This window comes from Alternaria conjuncta (genome assembly GCF_024043145.1).
Source record: "Alternaria conjuncta strain BMP 0040 chromosome Unknown scaffold_22, whole genome shotgun sequence".
Taxonomy (NCBI): domain Eukaryota; kingdom Fungi; phylum Ascomycota; class Dothideomycetes; order Pleosporales; family Pleosporaceae; genus Alternaria; species Alternaria conjuncta.
This window is the reverse complement of record NW_026250111.1, coordinates 184,217-203,860: the sequence shown is the minus strand read 5'-3', so window position 1 is coordinate 203,860 and position 19,644 is coordinate 184,217. Positions and strand designations below refer to the sequence as shown.

The 19,644-nt window shown below is 53.2% G+C and overlaps 8 protein-coding genes across 8 annotated transcripts; 6 read left to right on the top strand and 2 right to left on the bottom strand.

Annotated features, from left to right (window-relative positions):
- Window positions 1–33: 33 nt before the first annotated feature.
- On the top strand, window positions 34–6,008 carry J4E85_010291 (uncharacterized protein; the record flags this gene model as incomplete). The annotated part of the gene is made up of 2 exons (XM_051474503.1): window positions 34–4,132; window positions 4,180–6,008. The coding sequence occupies 2 exons, from the start codon at window positions 34–36 to the stop codon at window positions 6,006–6,008; spliced, it is 5,928 nt and encodes a 1,975-aa protein (XP_051321693.1).
- Window positions 6,009–6,604: 596 nt separating this feature from the next.
- Window positions 6,605–7,728, top strand: J4E85_010290 (uncharacterized protein; the record flags this gene model as incomplete). Its single annotated transcript, XM_051474502.1, has 2 exons — window positions 6,605–7,637; window positions 7,679–7,728. 2 exons carry the CDS (start codon window positions 6,605–6,607, stop codon window positions 7,726–7,728), a joined length of 1,083 nt encoding a protein of 360 aa, XP_051321692.1.
- Window positions 7,729–8,330: 602 nt separating this feature from the next.
- J4E85_010289 (uncharacterized protein) lies at window positions 8,331–9,851 on the bottom strand (the record flags this gene model as incomplete). The annotated part of the gene is made up of 3 exons (XM_051474501.1): window positions 8,331–9,368; window positions 9,419–9,485; window positions 9,535–9,851. The coding sequence occupies 3 exons, from the start codon at window positions 9,849–9,851 to the stop codon at window positions 8,331–8,333; spliced, it is 1,422 nt and encodes a 473-aa protein (XP_051321691.1).
- Window positions 9,852–10,086: 235 nt separating this feature from the next.
- On the top strand, window positions 10,087–11,456 carry J4E85_010288 (uncharacterized protein; the record flags this gene model as incomplete). Its single annotated transcript, XM_051474500.1, has 3 exons — window positions 10,087–10,128; window positions 10,185–10,613; window positions 10,662–11,456. 3 exons carry the CDS (start codon window positions 10,087–10,089, stop codon window positions 11,454–11,456), a joined length of 1,266 nt encoding a protein of 421 aa, XP_051321690.1.
- Window positions 11,457–12,113: 657 nt separating this feature from the next.
- Window positions 12,114–14,097, bottom strand: J4E85_010287 (uncharacterized protein; the record flags this gene model as incomplete). Its single annotated transcript, XM_051474499.1, has 4 exons — window positions 12,114–12,875; window positions 12,939–13,766; window positions 13,821–13,912; window positions 13,977–14,097. 4 exons carry the CDS (start codon window positions 14,095–14,097, stop codon window positions 12,114–12,116), a joined length of 1,803 nt encoding a protein of 600 aa, XP_051321689.1.
- Window positions 14,098–15,076: 979 nt separating this feature from the next.
- J4E85_010286 (uncharacterized protein) lies at window positions 15,077–15,474 on the top strand (the record flags this gene model as incomplete). Its single annotated transcript, XM_051474498.1, has 2 exons — window positions 15,077–15,229; window positions 15,280–15,474. 2 exons carry the CDS (start codon window positions 15,077–15,079, stop codon window positions 15,472–15,474), a joined length of 348 nt encoding a protein of 115 aa, XP_051321688.1.
- Window positions 15,475–16,195: 721 nt separating this feature from the next.
- On the top strand, window positions 16,196–17,202 carry J4E85_010285 (uncharacterized protein; the record flags this gene model as incomplete). Its single annotated transcript, XM_051474497.1, has 3 exons — window positions 16,196–16,262; window positions 16,312–16,737; window positions 16,793–17,202. 3 exons carry the CDS (start codon window positions 16,196–16,198, stop codon window positions 17,200–17,202), a joined length of 903 nt encoding a protein of 300 aa, XP_051321687.1.
- A 472-nt stretch (window positions 17,203–17,674) lies between these two features.
- On the top strand, window positions 17,675–19,048 carry J4E85_010284 (uncharacterized protein; the record flags this gene model as incomplete). Its single annotated transcript, XM_051474496.1, has 5 exons — window positions 17,675–17,710; window positions 17,799–17,872; window positions 17,947–18,775; window positions 18,821–18,961; window positions 19,010–19,048. The coding sequence occupies 5 exons, from the start codon at window positions 17,675–17,677 to the stop codon at window positions 19,046–19,048; spliced, it is 1,119 nt and encodes a 372-aa protein (XP_051321686.1).
- Between the last annotated feature and the right edge of the window lie 596 nt (window positions 19,049–19,644).

Here is a 19,644-nt window from a genome sequence, read left to right as displayed (position 1 = left end):
ACATTCCTACAAACATCCCGGACGTGAACAACTATGGCCGACACCGAACCCCCGCCAGCGCCCCGAGAGGACAAGGAGAAGTCCGACATGGAGGAGCAAGATGCACCTGCCGCAGACACACGAGAAGAAGAAGAGGACGAGAGCGACTCCTCAGACGCCGAGTCGGAGCAGGCGTCAGAGCAGGCATCAGAGCACGCCGAGGATACGTCGTCCCCAGCGCCCGAAGCTCCACGGGAAGAGGCGGAAACATCGACACCTGCGCCCGGAACACCAGTCCTCCACGTCCCCAATGGAGGCGACGCGCCGCGATCATCCGAGCAGATCTTCGACCACCGCCTGCCTATCGAGAACCGCCCGCGAACCGACTCGCAGTCCACGGCAGCCACTACGGCCACGCGACCATCCACAAAAAGCTCCCTCGTCTTCGTCGTCACCGCGCTCGAGACAATCGCAGCTTCCAAAGATGCCAGGAAGAACAAGAAACTTGGCGACAGCACCAATGCCGCCTTGTCGGCCATCAAGAACGAGGGCGACCCGGCGCGCATCAACCCCGAGGTCCTCTTTGAACCCCTCCAACTTGCTTCCGAGGCTCCCAACGTCCCCGTGTCCATCACCGCGCTCGACTGCATCGGCAAGCTCATCAGCTACTCCTACTTCTCCGTGCCGGCCGAGCCGCGAGCCGACAACAGCGAGGCCCCTCCTCTGATCGAACGAGCCATAGACACGATATGCGATTGCTTCCAAGGCGAGGCCACTGCGCCCGAAGTCCAACTCCAAATCGTCAAGTCGCTGCTGGCAGCCATCTTGAACGACAAGATCGTTGTACACGGAGCAGGATTGTTGAAGGCTGTGCGACTCACGTACAACATCTTCCTCCTTTCCAAGTCAAGCGCGAACCAACAAGTAGCACAGGGTGCACTGACACAAATGGTTGGCACAGTCTTCGAAAGGGTCAAGACGAGACTTTCTATCAAGGAAGCTCGGATGAACCTATCGCGCTCGTCTTTGAATGACAAGGGGCATTCAAGTGAGAGTGTACAGCCCGAGGAGGGCAGCGCAGAAGACATCACCGGATCCGAAGCCAACGGCGACGATGCAGAGGACGAGCACGATGCCGAGAACGCCGAACCGAGCGACAAGGCAGTCGACCGACACACTGGCCCCAAGATCACGCTGCAAAGCTTCGAAAACAACATGAGCTTCAACGACGACCGTATACACGATAATGCGCCAACGCTGGTGACTCGCATCAAAGGCAAAGCTGGGTCACGACATGTGTCCGGTCAAGAGGGTTCGCCTCATGTCAACACCGAAGAAGAGGAGGAAGATGAGATATTTGTCAAAGACGCGTACCTCGTCTTCAGAGCCATGTGTCGTCTGAGCACGAAAGGTCTGTCAGTGGACCATGCCCACGATGTGAAGTCCCAGGGCATGCGCTCAAAGCTTCTCTCCCTGCACATGATCCACACTATACTTTTCAATAATATTGCTGTATTCGTATCGCCATATGCCACTATCCGCAGTGGCAGCGACGAGCCAACGAGCTTCATACAGGCAGTCAAACAGTATCTTTGTTTGAGCCTGAGCCGGAACGGTGCAAGTTCCGTGAAGCACGTCTTCGAAGTTGCCTGCGAGATTTTCTGGCAGATGCTTAAATACCTGCGCATATCACTCAAGAAAGAAGTCGAGGTGTTCCTAAAGGAAATCTACCTTGCAACTCTAGACAAGCGGAGTGCTCCTGCATTCCAGAAGCAATACATTTTGACAATATTCGGAAGACTGGCTGCAGACCCCCGAGCACTAGTAGAGATCTATCTCAACTATGATTGCGATCGCACCGCACTTGACAACATGTTCCAACGCGTCGTCGAACACTTGTCCAAAATCTCCAGCAACCCCGTCACCATCACACCTGTGCAGCAGCAAGCGTACCAGGACCAACGAGAGAAGCAATCAAGACAGATGGATTGGCAGAGCCGAGGCACATTACCACCATCACTGACGACCGTCTCCATGAACTCATCACACGACACGGAACATGGCTACCCTCAAGAATACGCAATGAAGCAGGAGTCTCTCGAGGCTCTGGTTGAAATCCTCCGATCTCTCGTCAACTGGGCTCAGCAAGCCCTGCCTGACAACACCAAACCGAACCACCCTGACCTACGACCGTCGCTCGACAATCTTCGCGTATCAACCGACACTAGGCTTGCTTCAGAGTCACCAATGGTCGGAGCAGATTCTGGAACTGTCACGCCGCTTGCCGAGGACGATTACAGTCAGCTCGAGAAAGCAAAGCAGAGGAAAACGGCCCTGACAAGCGCGTTGCGTCAGTTCAACTACAAGCCGAAGCGTGGACTCAAGACCTTGATCGCAGAAGGCTTCATTCCCTCAAATAAACCTGAGGACATTGCTCGCTTCTTTCTCGACAATGATCAGATCGACAAGACGGCACTGGGAGAGTTCCTCGGTGAGGGAGATCCCGAGAACATTGCTATCATGCATGCATTCGTGGATTTGATGGACTTTACCAAGACTCGCTTTACGGATGCCCTGCGGCGCTTCCTCCAAAGCTTCCGACTGCCTGGTGAGGCGCAGAAGATCGATCGTTTCATGCTCAAGTTTGCTGAACGATACATCACCGGCAATCCCAACGCATACGCCAACGCCGACACTGCATACGTTCTGTCATATTCCGTCATCATGTTGAACGTCGATCAACATAGCAAAAAGATGAAGGGTCCACGTATGACACCACAAGACTTCATCAAAAACAACCGCGGCATCAACGACAACGCCGATCTGCCGGATGAGTACCTACAAGGCATATACGATGAGATCTCACAGAATGAGATCGTGTTGAACACAGAGCAAGAAGCCGCTGCAGACAAAGGTCTGCTCAATCAACAACCCACTGGAGGGCTGTCTAGTATAGGACAGGTACTCACGGGTGGTGCTCGCGACCTACAGCGAGAAGCAATCGTACAAGCGTCGGAAGCAATGGCTAACAAGACCGAGCAATTGTACAAGCAGCTCCTCCGAGCTCAACGAAGAACAGCAACAGCTCTTCCAGTTTCCAAATTCATCCCTGCATCCTCATCCAAGCACGTCGGACCCATGTTCGAAGTCAGCTGGATGCCAATTTTGACTGCTCTCTCCGGCCAAGCTCAAGATCACAACATTGAGATTGTTCGCCTCTGTATCGAGGGCATCAAACTAGCAATTCGGATATCGTGCTTGTTCGATCTAGACAGCTCGCGACAGGCTTTCGTAGCTTTCCTTTCGCGCTTCACAAACCTCTACAACGTGAGCGAGATGAAGGCTCGGAACATGGAGGCATTGAAAGCCTTGATCGAGATTGCACAGACGGAAGGAAATCTTCTACGTGAATCCTGGCGCGAGGTCCTCACGTGTGTTTCCCAGTTGGACCGCTTCCAGCTCATCTCAGCTGGTATCGACGAACGTGCCGTGCCGGATGTACTCAAGTCGAGTTCAGGCACTACGCAGTCGCGTAAAAATCTCAATATTCCAGCCAACCGTCGAAGGCCAACATCACAATCCAGCACTATGAGCTTCCAATCCGAAGTAGCCGAGGAGAGCCGATCCACTGACATTGTCCGAGGAGTAGACCGCATCTTCACCAACAGTGCGAACCTATCTGGTGAAGCCATTGTAGACTTTGTCAAAGCTCTTGTTCAGGTCAGCTGGCAAGAGATTCAGTCGTCTGGGCAGAGCGAATCACCGCGTACCTACAGTCTGCAGAAGCTCGTGGAAATCAGTGGCTACAACATGACGCGTGTGCGCTTTGAGTGGACCAACATCTGGCAGGTGCTTGGCGCTCACTTCAACGAGGTCGGATGTCACACCAACACTAACGTCGTATTTTTCGCTCTCAACTCCTTACGGCAACTCTCTATGAAGTTCATGGAGATTGAGGAACTGCCCGGTTTCAAGTTCCAGAAGGACTTCCTCAAACCCTTTGAGCACATTATCAACAACGCCAACGTTGTCTCGGTCAAGGACATGGTGCTACGCTGCTTGATTCAGATGATCCAAGCGCGCGGCGAGAACATTCGGTCTGGCTGGAAAACCATGTTTGGTGTTTTCACTGTGGCCGCCAGAGAGCCCTATGGTATGCATTTTCTGAAGTTCACTTGTACAATTACTAATAAGCAGCAGAGGGCATCGTCAACCTTGCGTTTGAGAACGTCACCCAAGTGTACAATACCCGTTTCGGTGTTGTCATTTCCCAAGGCGCATTTGCAGATCTCATTGTCTGTCTGACTGAATTCTCGAAGAATTTCAAGTTCCAAAAGAAGTCGCTACAAGCAATAGAACTGCTCAAGTCATCTGTACCCAAGATGTTACGGACGCCCGAGTGCTCTCTATCCGCCCGTGCTGGGTACCTAAAGGATTCCGAAAAGGGCTCTTCCATACCGAAGCAACCCAGCCGACAAACCCAAGAAGAGCAATTCTGGTTCCCAGTATTATTCGCCTTCCACGACGTCCTCATGACTGGAGAGGATCTGGAGGTTCGATCAAGAGCCTTGAGCTATCTCTTTGATACCCTAATCAGCTATGGAGGCGACTTTCCAAGGGATTTCTGGGACATGCTTTGGCGACAGCTTCTATATCCCATCTTTATGGTTTTGAAGTCAAAATCTGAGATGACAAAGGTTTTGAACCATGAAGAGCTTTCCGTTTGGCTATCGACAACGATGATTCAGGCTCTGCGCAACATGATCAAACTCTTCACCCACTTCTTCGATTCGCTAGAGTATATGCTCGACCGGTTCTTAGATCTCCTTGCCCTCTGTATATGCCAAGAGAACGACACCCTAGCACGCATCGGCAGCAATTGTCTACAGCAGTTGATTTTGCAGAACGTGCAGAAATTCCAGGCAGATCACTGGAGTCAGATTGTCAAGGCATTCGTCGATCTCTTCCAAAGGACCGAAGCAACAGCACTATTCTCTGCTGCGACGAGCGGCTCTTCAGCACAAAGTACTTCGACGAACGGTACCGGCAACTCATCGGACTTGACGACACCTACAGGAGAAGGGCCTCCCGGCGAATTGTCGCTTCAAACACCTGCTGAAGAACCAAAGATTGACAATGCGCTCGGTATCAACGGTCTCTCAGGCGCAAGGCGACCGTCTCTAGTTACATCGGACTCCGCTAGCATTAGTGGCGGGGTGGAGCAACGTATGCCATCCCCGCTACCGAAACGTCAGACACAAGAGCTAGAAGACTACCGTCCCGAGAACCAAGATCTTCAGCAACCACCTGTTGTCGTAACTGCTGCTCGCCGTCGTTTCTTCAACCAGATCATCACCAAGTGTGTTCTACAACTCCTCATGATCGAGACGGTTCAAGAGCTCTTCACAAACGAAGCCGTCTACGAGAAGATCCCGTCTGGCGAACTGCTCCGCCTCATGGCTGTACTCAAGAAGTCATACCACTTCGCCAAGCGCTTCAATGCCAACCGTGACTTGAGGTCACGCCTATTCAGGGAAGGCTTCATGAAGCAACCGCCAAACTTGTTGAAGCAGGAAAGCGGATCTGCGTCGGTGTACGTCAGCATCCTATTCCGAATGTACCACGACACATCCAACGATCGCGCCGCATCACGCGCCGATACCGAAGCTGCCCTGATCCCACTGTGCGAAGACATTATTGCCTCATACGTCGATCTCGACGAAGAGACTCAACAACGCAACATTGTGACTTGGCGTCCCGTCGTCGTGACCGTATTGGACGGATACACTGGCCTGCCCACTACGGATTTCGAGAAGAACGTGGACCTTTTTGCGCCGCTTGTTGTCGGGCTTCTCGGCACGGAGATGGCACCCGATGTGCAGAGAAGCGTACAGGCGCTCGTTGGGCGCATCTTCGAGACGAAGCTGGGCATGGAGAAGGTGCCACTCATGCCGGCCATCAGTCGGAGTCCACGAGGTAGCTTTGTGGGTAGTCCATCCCAAAGGAGAGTCAGCAAAGGTGGACGGTAGAGTGACTCTGTCCCACATCTTCATTCAAGGTTTTCAGGCTCAGCACTTGCTGATGTGTATTTCGTTCTTCAGGTCTGATTCGGCAAGCTGTGTCAACTTGTCAGCTCAGCACCTCTCTGTTCTTCTTTTGGATCTAAAGCATTACCACTGAGGTCTGGAAGTCCCCAGAAGGCGTTTGTGCTTGGTTGCTTTGTACAGTAGTACGATGTCAAAATCTGCATCATCTTATCGATACTTTCTATGACTTCCCTTTTGAGCAAGACGGTTAGAGAAGAATTCATAGATTACGAGTCGTTTGCGATCTCTTGGTTCTGGTGATGGTAGTCCGCGAGATCAACGTGATCGACAGAGCCGCTTCATGCAGGTACGACCAGGGAAGCTTAAACCCGGAAATGCTCAACGTCATGGAAGCTAACTGCCGTTGCTGGTAGCATGTACCACACAACATGCCGCAAGGAACGTGCAAGGGTATGACGTTTATTGACGACTGACATCACGATGCAGAAGCGGGAGGAAGCTGCAATGTGTATTAAAGACACCTCAGGTCCACTCATCAAAACAGCAATACAAGCCACCCTTAGGCCGTTACGATCAAAATGCGGTCCTCATTTCTCTCAACCATCGCGTTGACAGCAAGCGCAGCAGCACAAATCACCTTCCAAAACAGCAGCACCACGATCCTGCAAACAGACCCCGGAACCTATGGTCCCGAAATAGAAGAATACCACTACTACTACACACAATGGCCCATCGGGCTAGCCATCTCCTCGACAGGCCGTTTCTTCGCAACCTACACCCGCGGCTCCTACGCCTACACGCTCGGCGAAGTCGTCAACAAAACAGCCGAAGTCCCCTATCCATCCGCATCTCTCAACCTGCCCGTCTCCCAACTAAACACAAGCTGGAACGGAATCCCATTCGGCAGCAACAACAGCACAGGTCTAATCAGCGTTCAAGCCCTCTACATCACGCCTGAAAATGCACGCAGACCGGAAACGCTTTGGGTTGTAGATACCGGTCGACCTACTATCACAGACGGCAGCGGCGCACCCAGTATGCCATACGCCCAACCCGGCGGACCCAAGATCCTCGGCATCAATCTCTCCAACGATACCGTCTACGCAACCTACACCTTCCCCGCCTCCGTGCACTTCCCCTCCTCCTATATGAACGACATCCGGTTCGACCTGCGCCCCACCACCACCTCCTCCGGCGCCGGCGTCGCATACATCGTCGACAGCAGCGACGAAGGCCGGCCCGGCTTCATCGTCTTGGACCTGGGTACGGGCGAGAGTTGGCGGCGACTAACCCAGCATCCCTCTACTTTACGTGTGGACCGCGACGTCCCGTCCTACCAAGGCGTGCCGTTCTATCAACGCACGATCGGCCAGCCGATTCAGACGCTGAGGGAGGGGTTGGATGGGATCCAGATATCTCCGGATGGGGAGACGATATATTACAGTCCGCTCACGTCGGACTACTTGTATTCGATCCCCACGGCTAACCTCCTAACTCCACCCTCGGACCCCCTCGCCGAACTCACAGCCGCAAACAACGTGACCAACCTTGGTCAGCGCGGCGGTAATGCGAATGGCTTCGAGGGCGATAGCAATGGTTTGGTGTACCAGTGTATGCCTGAGCATAATGCGATTTACGTCTATGATCCACAGACGAAGATGACGGAGCCTTTTGTGCGGGATCCGCGCATTATTTGGCCTGATGGAGCGAGTGTGGGCGAAGATGGGTATTTGTATATGAATATTAATCAGTTGCCAAGGCAGCCGAATTGGAATGAGGGGGTTGATGGGAGGGTTTTTCCGGGGGCGGTTCTGAGGGTAAAGTTGCCCGGGGGAGGGGGTAAGATTATGGGATTGAGTTGAGGGATGATGGGAAGATGGGAAGATGGGATATCGAAGTGAATCTTTTGTATAAGGCTATTGTTTTGTCAGTTAAATCACATGTCCATCAACCAGCATAGATCAGCATTCAACTCGTTTCAGTGATAGTATCTCCATTCATCGTTCATGCTACCGAACTCATGCGTCGTGAAGCTACATGTATGCGCAGGAAAGACACTGTATGCAGGAATACCATATACAGGCGGATGCATCCATCCATCCATGAGATAGAGAGAAGAGAAACTTTTGCCCGAAACCCCAATAAAAGCCCGGAACATGAATAGGTATCATAGCGATGACCGTAGAAATGTGGTAATCCTTCAACGCCATAGTATGCAATAACATTCCGTAAGGTGTGTAGTTAAGTCAACTCGGGTGAGCGACGAAAATGTCCTGAAAGCATGAGAAACGAGAGGACAGGTCCCTACTCGTCCTGCTTGATCTCAAGCTTGTTCTTCTTGGGGCTCTCGGTGCGCTCACCGTCGTCGGCCTTGCGCTTGTTGGAGGCGTTGTCGTTGCTAGAGTCCTTGATGACGGGAACGCCGTGGGCGTCGCGCTCAATCTCCTTCTTCTCCTCCTTGCGGCTGGAGCGGTCGTCCTTGCCGTCCCTGAAGCGATCGCGACGCTTGTTCCAGTCGTTGCTGTCGACGGAGCCGCTGCGGTCGCGACGTCCACGGGGAGAGCGAGAACGGTTACGGTTGCCGTCACGGCGGTTGTCGCGACGGTCGTTGCCACGTCCACCGCGGCCGTGACCACGACCTCCTCCACGGCCTCGGCCGCGACCGCTGTCTCCGTTGGTGCCGCGGAGCCTCTTGCGCTGCTCTTGCTTCTCCTGCTCGGTCAACTCCCAGTCGGGCTTGATACCCTTCTCCTTGCACTTCATCTCAATGTACTCCTTCTTGCCCATGACGGTGAGCTCGTTGCCGTTGTACTTGGGAGCGGGGTCAAGTTCGAGGAATTGCTTGCGAGAGTCCTCAGAATCGAACTCGACAAAGACGCTGCCCTTCCAGGCGCCGTCATCCTCGCGACGCTTGCGGATCATGACAGCGCCGTAAGGGCGGAAGAACTTCTCCAAGGCGATCTGGCCGGCATCCTCCTCGTTACCGAAGCCCTTGACGTAGGCGCTCCTGTCCATGTTGTTGGAGGAGTTGTTCTTCAGGCGGTAGAAGAGGTCCACTGTGGTAGGCGGGTTCTCGTCGTCACCCTCCTTGGTGGGAACGGAAATGGGCTCCTTGCGCTTGACAGCTTCGCTGCCAGCCTTGCTGTACTCGCCATCATCGACGACCTCGAGGTCCTTGCTCTCGCGAAGTGCTGCTACAACGGCGCTATATGGCTTGAAGCGACGCATGCGCTTGAAAGTGCAGACGTGGTGAATAGAAACGGGGGTGTTCTTGGGGCCCTCAAGAGACACGAACATGTGCTCATCGGTGGCCAAATTTTGGGTAGAGAAGTAAAACTCGACCTTGGGCCTGTTAGTAATGTGGGCCATGGTTCTGAGAGTGCGAGTCATACCTGTTGGCGGATCTCGTTCGGGTCGTCGGAGTCTGGGAGATTGTCGAATGTGTCAAGGTTGTTGTTCCTGCGCAAAGTTAGTACTAGTAAAGGCAGACTTCAAGATGTGAGCGTACTTCTTGTTGTGGTTGCTGAATCCACCGCGACCTCCTCCGCGGCCACCACGACCACCTCGACCTCCGCGACCGCCATCGCGACGGTCATTGCGACGGTCACCGCGGTCTTCGCGATCGTTGCGACGGTCGTTCTTGCTGTCGGACTTGCCGTTGATTTCCCACTTCTCCTCGCCGTCGGCCTTGGCGGCCTTGTCCTCGGACTTGGAGGGGGTGGACTCAGTCTTTGACTCAGTCGTGTTGGCGTCGACGGTGTTCTGAGTCTTGGAGACTTCAGCGGGGTTTGCGGCAGGCGCAGCAGTGGTCTGTGAGTCTGCCATGGTCAATATGTGTGCAGCTTGAGTCGCGTAAGTGTGTAGAAGCTGCAAAAGGCGGATTTGAGGCTGCGACAAAGAGGTTGGCGGGTGTTGAAGAGAAAAGGCTCAAAGGTGAGAGATAGCTATGGTTCTTAGTGGGGAATTTTCGATGCAGGCGGGCACGGACCGCTATCCAGATTTACGTTCGCCGCGTGGGCCGCTATTGTAACAATATCACCAATTCTGATCCGCCTTCACCATGCCGAGGAAGAAGCCGAGGTTCCATTCGCTGAAGAAGCTGGTATGCTTGCTATTGTTCGAATAGGCGGACAATGGCCGTAGGCTGACACGCTGCAGAATGTCCGCCAGAATTGGTCGCGGTGGTCATTGTACGCCCTATCACAGCTCAAGGCACCCAACGTCACCACTCGCACATACTTCCAGCAGAAATGGACTGCCAAGGCGTCGACGCGAGCATACCATGGCGAACACATACGGGAGAAGAAGTGGAAGCACATGTTCCGGCGGAACCTGCCAGCCGTAGTGGCCATGGACCATAGATATCTCGCCCAACACGATGGTTCAGAGCAGGCAGCTGGTCGAGGACAGGGTGCGGATTCAATGGACAAAGCCCGGACAGGGCCAATGACACCGTACATGCAGATGGCATACTACCCACTGGAGAGGAGATTGGACACAGCCATCTTCCGCTCATTGTTCGCGAGTAGTGTCCGACAGGCGAGGCAATTTGTTGTCCACGGCCTGGTGAAGGTCAATGGCAAGAAGGTGCGTCAATTTTCGCATACTGCACACCATCACCGCTGACTGAACCAGATGGTCTACCCCGGCTACGCTCTCAACCCAGGCGACATGTTCCAAGTCGACCCCTCCTCCGTCATGTTCGCAACCGGCGCGCCGAAAGAACGTTCATCAACCGCCCGTCGTATCGCCAAAGAAAAGGCAGCTGCCCGCGCCGCAGAGCGGGAGCAAAACGGCGGACAAACACCCAAGCAACCCAAGCAAGACGACTTCGTAATCACCCCATCCACACGCGAAGAGCCCACACCCACCGAGCTGAAGAAGCAACTCCAAGACCTAATGGAGCAAGTCGACGGCGTGCTCGCCGAAGACGTCAAAGCAAAAGACAAGCAAAAGTTCCGCTCCTTCCGCCAATCCGTCAAGAAAGCCATAAGTCTCTGGCGCACCGCAAACCCAGAGACCATCTCGACCCTCGACACGCAATTCGACTTCCTCAAGACGCAAATCGCCGAGCGCGCTGCTGCCACGACCCCCTCCTCCCCCAAAGACGCTTCCGCCGCCGAACCCCTCATCTCCGAAGAAGACCAAGCGCGTCTGCGGTCCGCATTTGAGAAACTACGGTTAGAAACCGAGCACACGTCTGCGTGGAACAGGCGCGATGCGAGGGCGCCGTATGCGACGCCCTGGCGGCCGAGGGACTATATGAGTGCTTTTGCGTTTATACCGCGGTATCTGGAGGTTAATCAGAATATCTGCGCGGCTGTCTATCTCAGGCATCCTGTTGCGAGACAAGGGTTGGCAGAGGTGCCTACACCGTTCCATATTGAGACGGGACAGTTGGCGTTCAACTGGTACCTGCGGAATCGGTAGAGTAGGTGATGGGAAGGATGGTGATGTGTTTGTACATTATGTAGATGGATCGCTTAACGCGGAGAATTGCAATTGTATAACATGATTTACGTTTTTGCAAGCATTATGACTTGATGTGTTTGATGGATTGGTATTATGGGCTTGCTAGTAATGCAAGTCTCAGACCACAACTCCGAACTACAAGAATCGCGTCTCGCGCTTGTGTATGCTTTCTCACTGCTTGTTATTATACATGAGGACGTCGAGGTATTAGTGGGTGGTGTCCTCTGACCACCCGTTGATCGGACATTGCCATGTATCAACATTGCTAGAAATGAAGCTGTTGTAGCCAAAAGAAGGGGAATGCAACAAGCCAGTTAGGCGCCTTACACCAAACTAACAGAAAACTTGCATGCGTGGAGGAATAGCAGGCAAGGAATACGTTTACAAGTCGCAGATGATCCGACGATGAAAACAGAAATGGTGTGGAAGCTTTGGGCGGCTGTACTGCGTATGCTCGCGCCGGACGTACTACAGGCGTAGCAGATGTGATCTCCAAAGTGCGCGGACGGAGGAGGTATGTGGATGTAAAGTTCTGAAACCTCTACGTGGTAAGTACCGGGTATGAGTAGCCAAAGACGGAATGATGTGCCTTCTCAGAAACAAACATGCAGGCGCTCAGTCTGCATCCGATTCTTCATCAAGCGTCAGTATGCTGACAGGATACCTGAGCGTCTCCGCGCTCGGCCTGGGGCTCACATCAACAACACTACTATCGGGCGTCCAATGCGAACTCCGTTCGGACGTAGTAGACGCCGTCGTGTATTGCCTGAAGCCATTTGCTACGACCTCCGAGGCCTCAAGATCAGACTCATAGCTTGGAGGCTCGGTGGGCTCTGAACGGTAACTTGGTAGACTGTCTGTGCGGGAGAGCGGCCTTGAGGGGATCTCCGGGAGGGAGGTTGGGGGATAGGTCGATGCTGTAGAGAGGGGCGAGTATGGAGCGCGAGGCCGTTGACGTTGGCAATCGCAGGGGGTGTGGTTGATTGCCCTGCCTTCTTCGGCGTCTCGGACAAGGTCGCTGACGACGTCATGGGCATCTCTTAGCTGCCTGATCTCTTCTTGCATCGCATCTTCGAGCACGCCTTCCTGCTCTGAGATCAGCGCCCGTTTCTCTTCGTAGTCGGCGATGCGTTGATTGTCGCGTCGGGCCCAGTTACCGCGCCACCAGCTGCGCCATGCGTGTTGACGGGCTGCTCGGCGGTAGGCGCGGGCGTTGAGACGTTCTTCTCGGGCTGCGGCACGCTCGGTCCTTGTTCGCAGGCTGCTGCACTTGTGGCGGATGACAGCGACTAGGCAGCCGCAGCAGAGAACACCCAGTGTGATCTCGAGGGCGAGAAGGTAGGGTGATGGCTTAGGTGGACGAGGTGGTAGTTCGTTCTATTTAGAGTCAGCATCAGAGCCTTTGCTTCAACTGGCGGGGTGTTAAACGGAGACACATACTGCTTGAGCCTCGAATACCTGGGGTGTTGAAGTCACGGCTTTAAGGTGACTTCCAGACATCTGTGCTACCTGTGCAGCATGACCGTGTGCCTGCGCGAACACTTGCTCGGGGCTGTTCATCTCTTTCAATCGTTGATCGGGTTTGAAATGGAAGGATACGATTTCCCAAGCACACTTTGCTTCATGGGCGATAGTCTGTACGATGCACGAGACGCCGTCACATTCACCCAATTGATGCGATAGTTCCTTCGCTTCTTGCCTTAGAACTGAATGAATCTGCTTCTTCTTCTCGGCGATAAGGGATTCGAGCTCTTTGAGTTCCCTCTGAAGAACTTTCAACTCGCGGATGTCGTCCTTAAGAGACGGGATTCTGCCTTTTGCTTTCGAAGTTTCGGTGACGTTGTGGAAGGCCAGACGCAATAACCGAGGAGGTTTGCGCCAGGATTCAGCTACGTCTTTGTTGCTTGCCGAGGGGTTGGGGACAGACTCAAGTCTGAGTAGAGAAGGCGGTGATGTCTGCGGTTTGAACGAGATCGTAAAACCGGCAGGTTTGGTAACTTGCTTGCCGTCGATGGCCTTGATGTTGACCGTTACTACTTGGGCTGCTTCTTCCGTTTCCAGGTTATCACGAAGACAGGCTGTCTGCCATTCGAGATCCAAGTCGTGCTGCAGAAACCATTCATTCTGTGTGAGGTCGGTAACGCCTTGGTAGGAACCGGAACCAGATGCGAAGTCGCCGTTCCACTCTTGGGGAAGATGAAGTCCGTTCAGGGTAATGTTGGAAGAGCCACAAGCTTGATCCTGGGCATGACTGGTGAAGCTCAAGGTCTAAGGATGGTGAGCAGGTGGCATGGTATTTAGGTGCCTGAGGGTGGGCCTTACCAAAGACTCGTCATCCTGGTCCGTGTGATCGCGGCCAAGACAGCCAGTGCAGGGGACACTGAAGGTAGCTTGCGCGTAGTTCTGTTGAAGGTCTAGCAAAAGTTCAGCAGCTGCCTACGGATGGCGAATGTGGAATAGTATAAGAGGGGCGCGTACCTAGCTGCAAAAGATTTCCGTCGGCGCGAGCAGCGTGACGCTCGTGTTGAGGTATGACGCCGGCGAGTACAGGTGCCGCCCAGGCGCAGGCTGACAGCACTTTGGACTTGAAGGAACGCATGTTGAAAGCAAAAAAGAACACGAGTTGTACAGCAGAGCGAGTGTGCAAACAGCGCACACGAACACCGACCCGCAAAGAGAGCGAGGTTTGGCGGGTTATGGGATAGATGTTCCCAGAGGTTCGATCAGGCACCAGTGGAAGGGCGTTTCGGTGTATAAAGGCGCAGAGCTGCTAGTGGCTGCCGTCAGCGTGAGCGTGGCTTAGACGTCGGCTCACGATTCAGCTGGCAGCACTATGCATAATGCAGTGTGATGAAACACTGGGATACGGGAGGATGCGAATGTGTGTACTTTTGTAAATGCAAATGTGGTTGCGATGAAATCTACCCAGGTATGATCTGAGAGGCCATGTGGCAGCATCATTGGTGCGGTTCTCGTCCATGCGACTGCGCACCCGCTGACTTGCGCCCATGCCAATTTCTTGCCTTACGAATTCGCTCTATGAGTGTATTACATGTATCTGGTATCATGATAATCAAAGCAGTTGAAGAACATGCATAGTCTACGCACAGCTGCCACACGTGCACGTGCAGGTTAGAGGTCTCGGTGAGTAGAGGGTGCAAACCCATTCGGACCGGCCATCTGTTATTGGTGGCCTCGGAAGTAAGTCGACTACATTGGTCGTGTTTAGAGGAGTGGATATACGGAGTAGAGGGATGGTGTTCGGTCGCATCTCGTAGGGCTGGCTCGCCAAGGCACTGTGGTCCGAGCTCTCGCGGCCTGCGATGCAATGAGGGAGATCATCACTAACCCGACCACGTATCCCGCCCTCGATCTCACCCAGTCCTAGGAACCTCTCCAACTGCGTTGCGACATTCTCCTCAGAATCCACAATACTTGATAAGTAGGACCCAGCCTATCTGCGAGCCACCCCGGTCGCCAATATGGTACGTCACCTCACTCACCAGCAGCTCACGCTTTTTGACTGACTCTCGACACAGCTGCCATTGGGCCTTCTGACGGCCGCGACTGGCCACCCCATGCTCGTCGAACTGAAGAGCGGCGAAACCCTAAACGGACTGCTCGTCAACTGCGACACATGGATGAACCTTACCCTGAAAGAGGTTGTGCAAACGAGCGCCGACGGTGACAAGTTCATGAGATTACCAGAGATTTACGTTCGCGGAAGCACAGTAAGCGATCAGGTTGTTCCTTTCAATACACCCTACTGACCAGTTTCCAGATAAAGTACCTTCGAGTGCCGGACGAGATCGTCGACGTTGTAAAGGAACAGCAAGCCAAGGACCAAGCGAACCGGGGCGGCCGAGGAGGAGGCATGCATGGACGAGGAGACCACCGGGGCGATCGTGGTGGAGGCAGAGGCATGAGGGGCCGAGGACGCGGTCGCGGAAGAGGAGGAGGCGGCGGTGGTGCTTGAGAGGCGGACATATACCCAAATGCAACGGCAGTCAGCGCGCGCGTCGCTTGTAAAAATGATGGCGGGTTCATATGCGGTCGTTGACTATGAAGCAAAAATACAGAGGAGCGAAAGAGCAATACTGCGGATTGTCAAGTTGGGCAGGCTTCTTTGAAGGCTGCATTGGAGCATAACCTACCCAGGTGTCGACCTTGTCAAGAGCAGCGCAACGCACCCGGTCCGGTCGTACATTCATACTGAGCATCTGAGGCTCCATTGCGAGGTGAGCACAACAGAACGTCCGCTGTTCGGGGCACAGTTCCAAAGTTAGCTGCCTGACACGAATAGGCGCCAGCAAATTAGCCAAAAGGAACCCTTGTCACAATGGGCACATAATTGTTGGTATTATCTCTGTGCCTCCCAGTGACACAAGTTACCTAGGTACCGAACACCGGTGATTAGCGTAGTCGTACGTTGATGCGGGGTCTGCCGTGGTCCCGAGCTACAATGCGGCGTAGGCGTCTGCTTTGGCGACTCTCCATTTGAGCATCTGCGCTAATTATAGTACATCTGCCCCTTCCTAAATGCCTCCTCTCAAGTCCCTCAGGAAGTTGTTCTGTTCTTTCCTATTCACCCATTTCTGCACCTGCCAAGACATTTTTTGTTTACTTGTATTCAAGTCGCCCTTTCCCAACCCAGTACTTTAACATTTCACCACAAATATACTGTCCCAGTCAACACAATGACGAGCTTCACTATCTCGGACAGTCAACTTGATGGATTGAAGGATCAGGTAGCTGTCATCACTGGTAGGATAGCATGACCGGCTATCCTTTACCGACTACTTACGCGCACCAGGAGCATCATCGGGCATAGGACTTGCGACACTCCGAAGGATCATCAAGCATGGCGGCAAGGTCTTTGCTAGCGACCTCACTCCCCTTCCTGAGCCCGAAGCATCATCTGTCCCCTTCTTGAAAGCCGACGTCACGTCCTGGAAAGAGCAACTCGACGTCTTTAAAGCAGCAGAACAGAAGTACGGGAAAATCGACCATGCCTTTGCAAACGCAGGAATAGGAAAATCAACAAGCTTCCTGGAAGAAGACGTGGACGAGAATGGCGACTTGTTACCGCCGAAGATGAACACAATCAACGTCAACTTAGTCGGTGTAATGTACACCGTGAAGCTGGCCATACACTACCTTAAGAAGAACCCCAACGGTGGCAGCATCGTCATGACAGCATCGGGTTCAAGCTTCGCGCGGCTCCCGGCTGAAGACTACAGTACGTCTCGTCAACCCATATCAAGATTGAGTGCTGACACATCCCAAAGCCACAGCCAAGCACGGCGTTCTCGGCCTTCTACGCGCTCTACAGCCCCAACTTCACCCCAGACTCCCCATCCGCATCAACGCCGTCGCTCCGTCCTGGACCGACACAGCGATCGTGCCCCGTGCCATGATCGCTGCGCTAGGCGATAGCAACGTGCAGTCGGCCGATGTTGTTGCTCGTTCTGTGGGTGTGTTGATGGCAGATAAGGAGCGTCATGGAGAGCTAGTGTACAGCGCGCTGGGCAAATTTGTGGAAATGGAATATGGAGAAGCGGGGTTCCATGCTCTCACGAAGCCCATGATGGAGCTTGCTGAGGGCGGAGAGAAGAAGGAAGTCCTGGCTGCTGAGAAGAGGGTTGATGAGGTGCTTGAGGAGATGGCGGTAGAGAATCATGGTATTTCGGTCGTTACTGAGTAGGCGTTGGGGCGCTTTTGACCTAAGAATAGCAGCCATGCATGTTTGAAGTCTCAAAATGAAGATCGTCGTTTCCCGACTCTTTGCTTTCTTGCGCCTGGGCTAATGTTCGATACAGCATTCTTCTCCAGGTGTGATCAAATTTAACAGCATGGCAATCCGCCGTCATCAGGAAGGCAATTTCAAAGTACCCGACTCTTTCCAAGAAGAAAACCTAATGTTCAAGACGAAAATCATAACGAGACGGGATTTGCGATCCGCACGATGCTTTTGTCTAGGACGTTCCTCCCATGTCGAGATGAAACATGCGCGCTAGCGTGGCTTAGTTCCAAATGCCTCACGCAACCCTTAGGCAACCGCATCTACTCCCCAACACGCTCAAACACCCAACAAACCATCGCAAAGACCTCCGGAAGCCGTGATGTGCCCCAGCGGTCAGAATGGCTGCTCTACCGACGCGTCTGACACCGATGCAATGTGGTCTACCCTGCGCCAGACCCATGCAAAGCTGGTAAGCACGCAAACATGCAGACGTTGGATTGTGTAGTCGCTAAACCCATATGCTTCTTGTGTAGAGAACTCATTCAGATGATTTGCAGAGGCTCAGTCAAGAGATGAAAGAGATGAAGAAAAAGCAAGACGCCATCAAGAGAGAAGTAGGGAACTTGGAAAGGTATGATGAGGTTGTTCCTAATCCCAGGAACCTTGCGCGAAACTACCAACCGGGATCCATAGTGACATCACTAGGGAAATGGATGCTACGTCGACACACATCATCCTGAAAGAAGCGCCGGCTCTCATGGAGCCTTTCCTCACTCGGCTGCCTCGAGAGTTACGTGACCTTGTCTATGAGTATGTCTGCGTCCATCCAGACACCATACAGGTTGCTCTTCCTGGACAGCCTGGTTCTCGGACAGACCCATCGGTTGTTGGATCGGGTGGCCAACTAATGGATGTGTCCTACCTGTCAAATTCGGAGGTCGTACCTACCGAGCTGTCCGAGACATATTGGTCGAAGAATCGTTTCGTGATCACAGTCGGTTTATGTACTGGCATGCGAGATGACAGTTTGGGCACTTTTCTGTTGCACGGAACAGTGCCTAGTGACAAGCCGTTTTGGAGGGTGTTTGTGCGCCCGTGGCAGAAAATCCGTCATCTGAAGATAGAACTGGCATGCGAACATTGGGAGTCAGATCCGCGCTTCGGGCAAGCCAAGATGAGTGACTACTACAAACCAGCATTCGGCCTCGGTGACGACTCCACGTTCGCGCAGGCTGCTGTGTCTAAACAAGAGGCTCAGGTTTATCCTCTCACCCGACTGAAAGGCCGAGAAGAGCTTCACATCGAGATCGAGATACACACCACATTCGCCAAGGACGGCCCTGATGTTGAACAATCCGAGCGTCACTTCGTCAATATCATGGAGAGCATTCGGCAAACTGTGTGCGATCTGATGGACTCCGGCGTCCGTGTCACGGTCGTATTGAGCAACCTCGACTATGACGAAATGTCTGTGGACCCTGACACGTGGGACATTACATCTCGCTTTGTCATAGACGCAGAGGAGTGGCGCAGTGTACGTACATAATCGACAGTGAGAACGATCAAGGCTGACTTGTAGAAGGAGAAAGATCAAATCGAAGCGCGAGACAGGGAGACCGGCTACTTCGGGCATCCGCAAGCTGCGATGTACCATTGTGTTCCTGCAGCAGCCCTTGCTGACATGGAAGGTTTCCGTGAGCTACTGTTGCGTCGTTGGAAGGTGCGATATGCTCTACCCTGGCTGGAAGAAGAATCAGAAATTCAATAGGGGCAGAACGGTCAGATTGAAGATGAACAGAGAGTTTGAGCAATGCCAGTAATGCGTTGCATGTTCAGTCAGGGTAACGATGTAACATTATCGGTGCGCTGGCAGCGGCGGTGACTTTGATACAGAAGCGTGTCGAGTGGAAGTTAAAACCTCGAGTATACACCGCTTACACAAGGGCCGCTATATGTATGATATCTATCAGGATCGGCAGCGTTTAACGTATTTGCGTCCAATTACGAGCAATCATTTCCACCACATGGTACCCTGGTACGCTATCTCTCCGAAAATCGAGATTAGGCGATAAGCTTCACATCACGTCAAGACTCTACAAGCACTTGTAGACCGGTGAGAAGGTCGAAAACTTTGGTCATCGCTTTCTTCAGAGTGCATAGCATCTGTTCCTATGAGACTGCTTCTGTTAAAAGTTGAATGTACCAATGAGATGGATGGACGCTCTTCCACAAGCGTTCCAAAGCTTAGTAAGGGCCGTGCAGTGCAATTCGTTGACTCGTTTTACGTTTGCGCAAAACCCACACGTCCCCTTACTCACTCTCCCGTCGATTTCGGATATGCAATGGCCCGTCAGCCTATCAGCCGCTTGACACATGGTAATGTTTGATCGGTCCCAGTCCCAA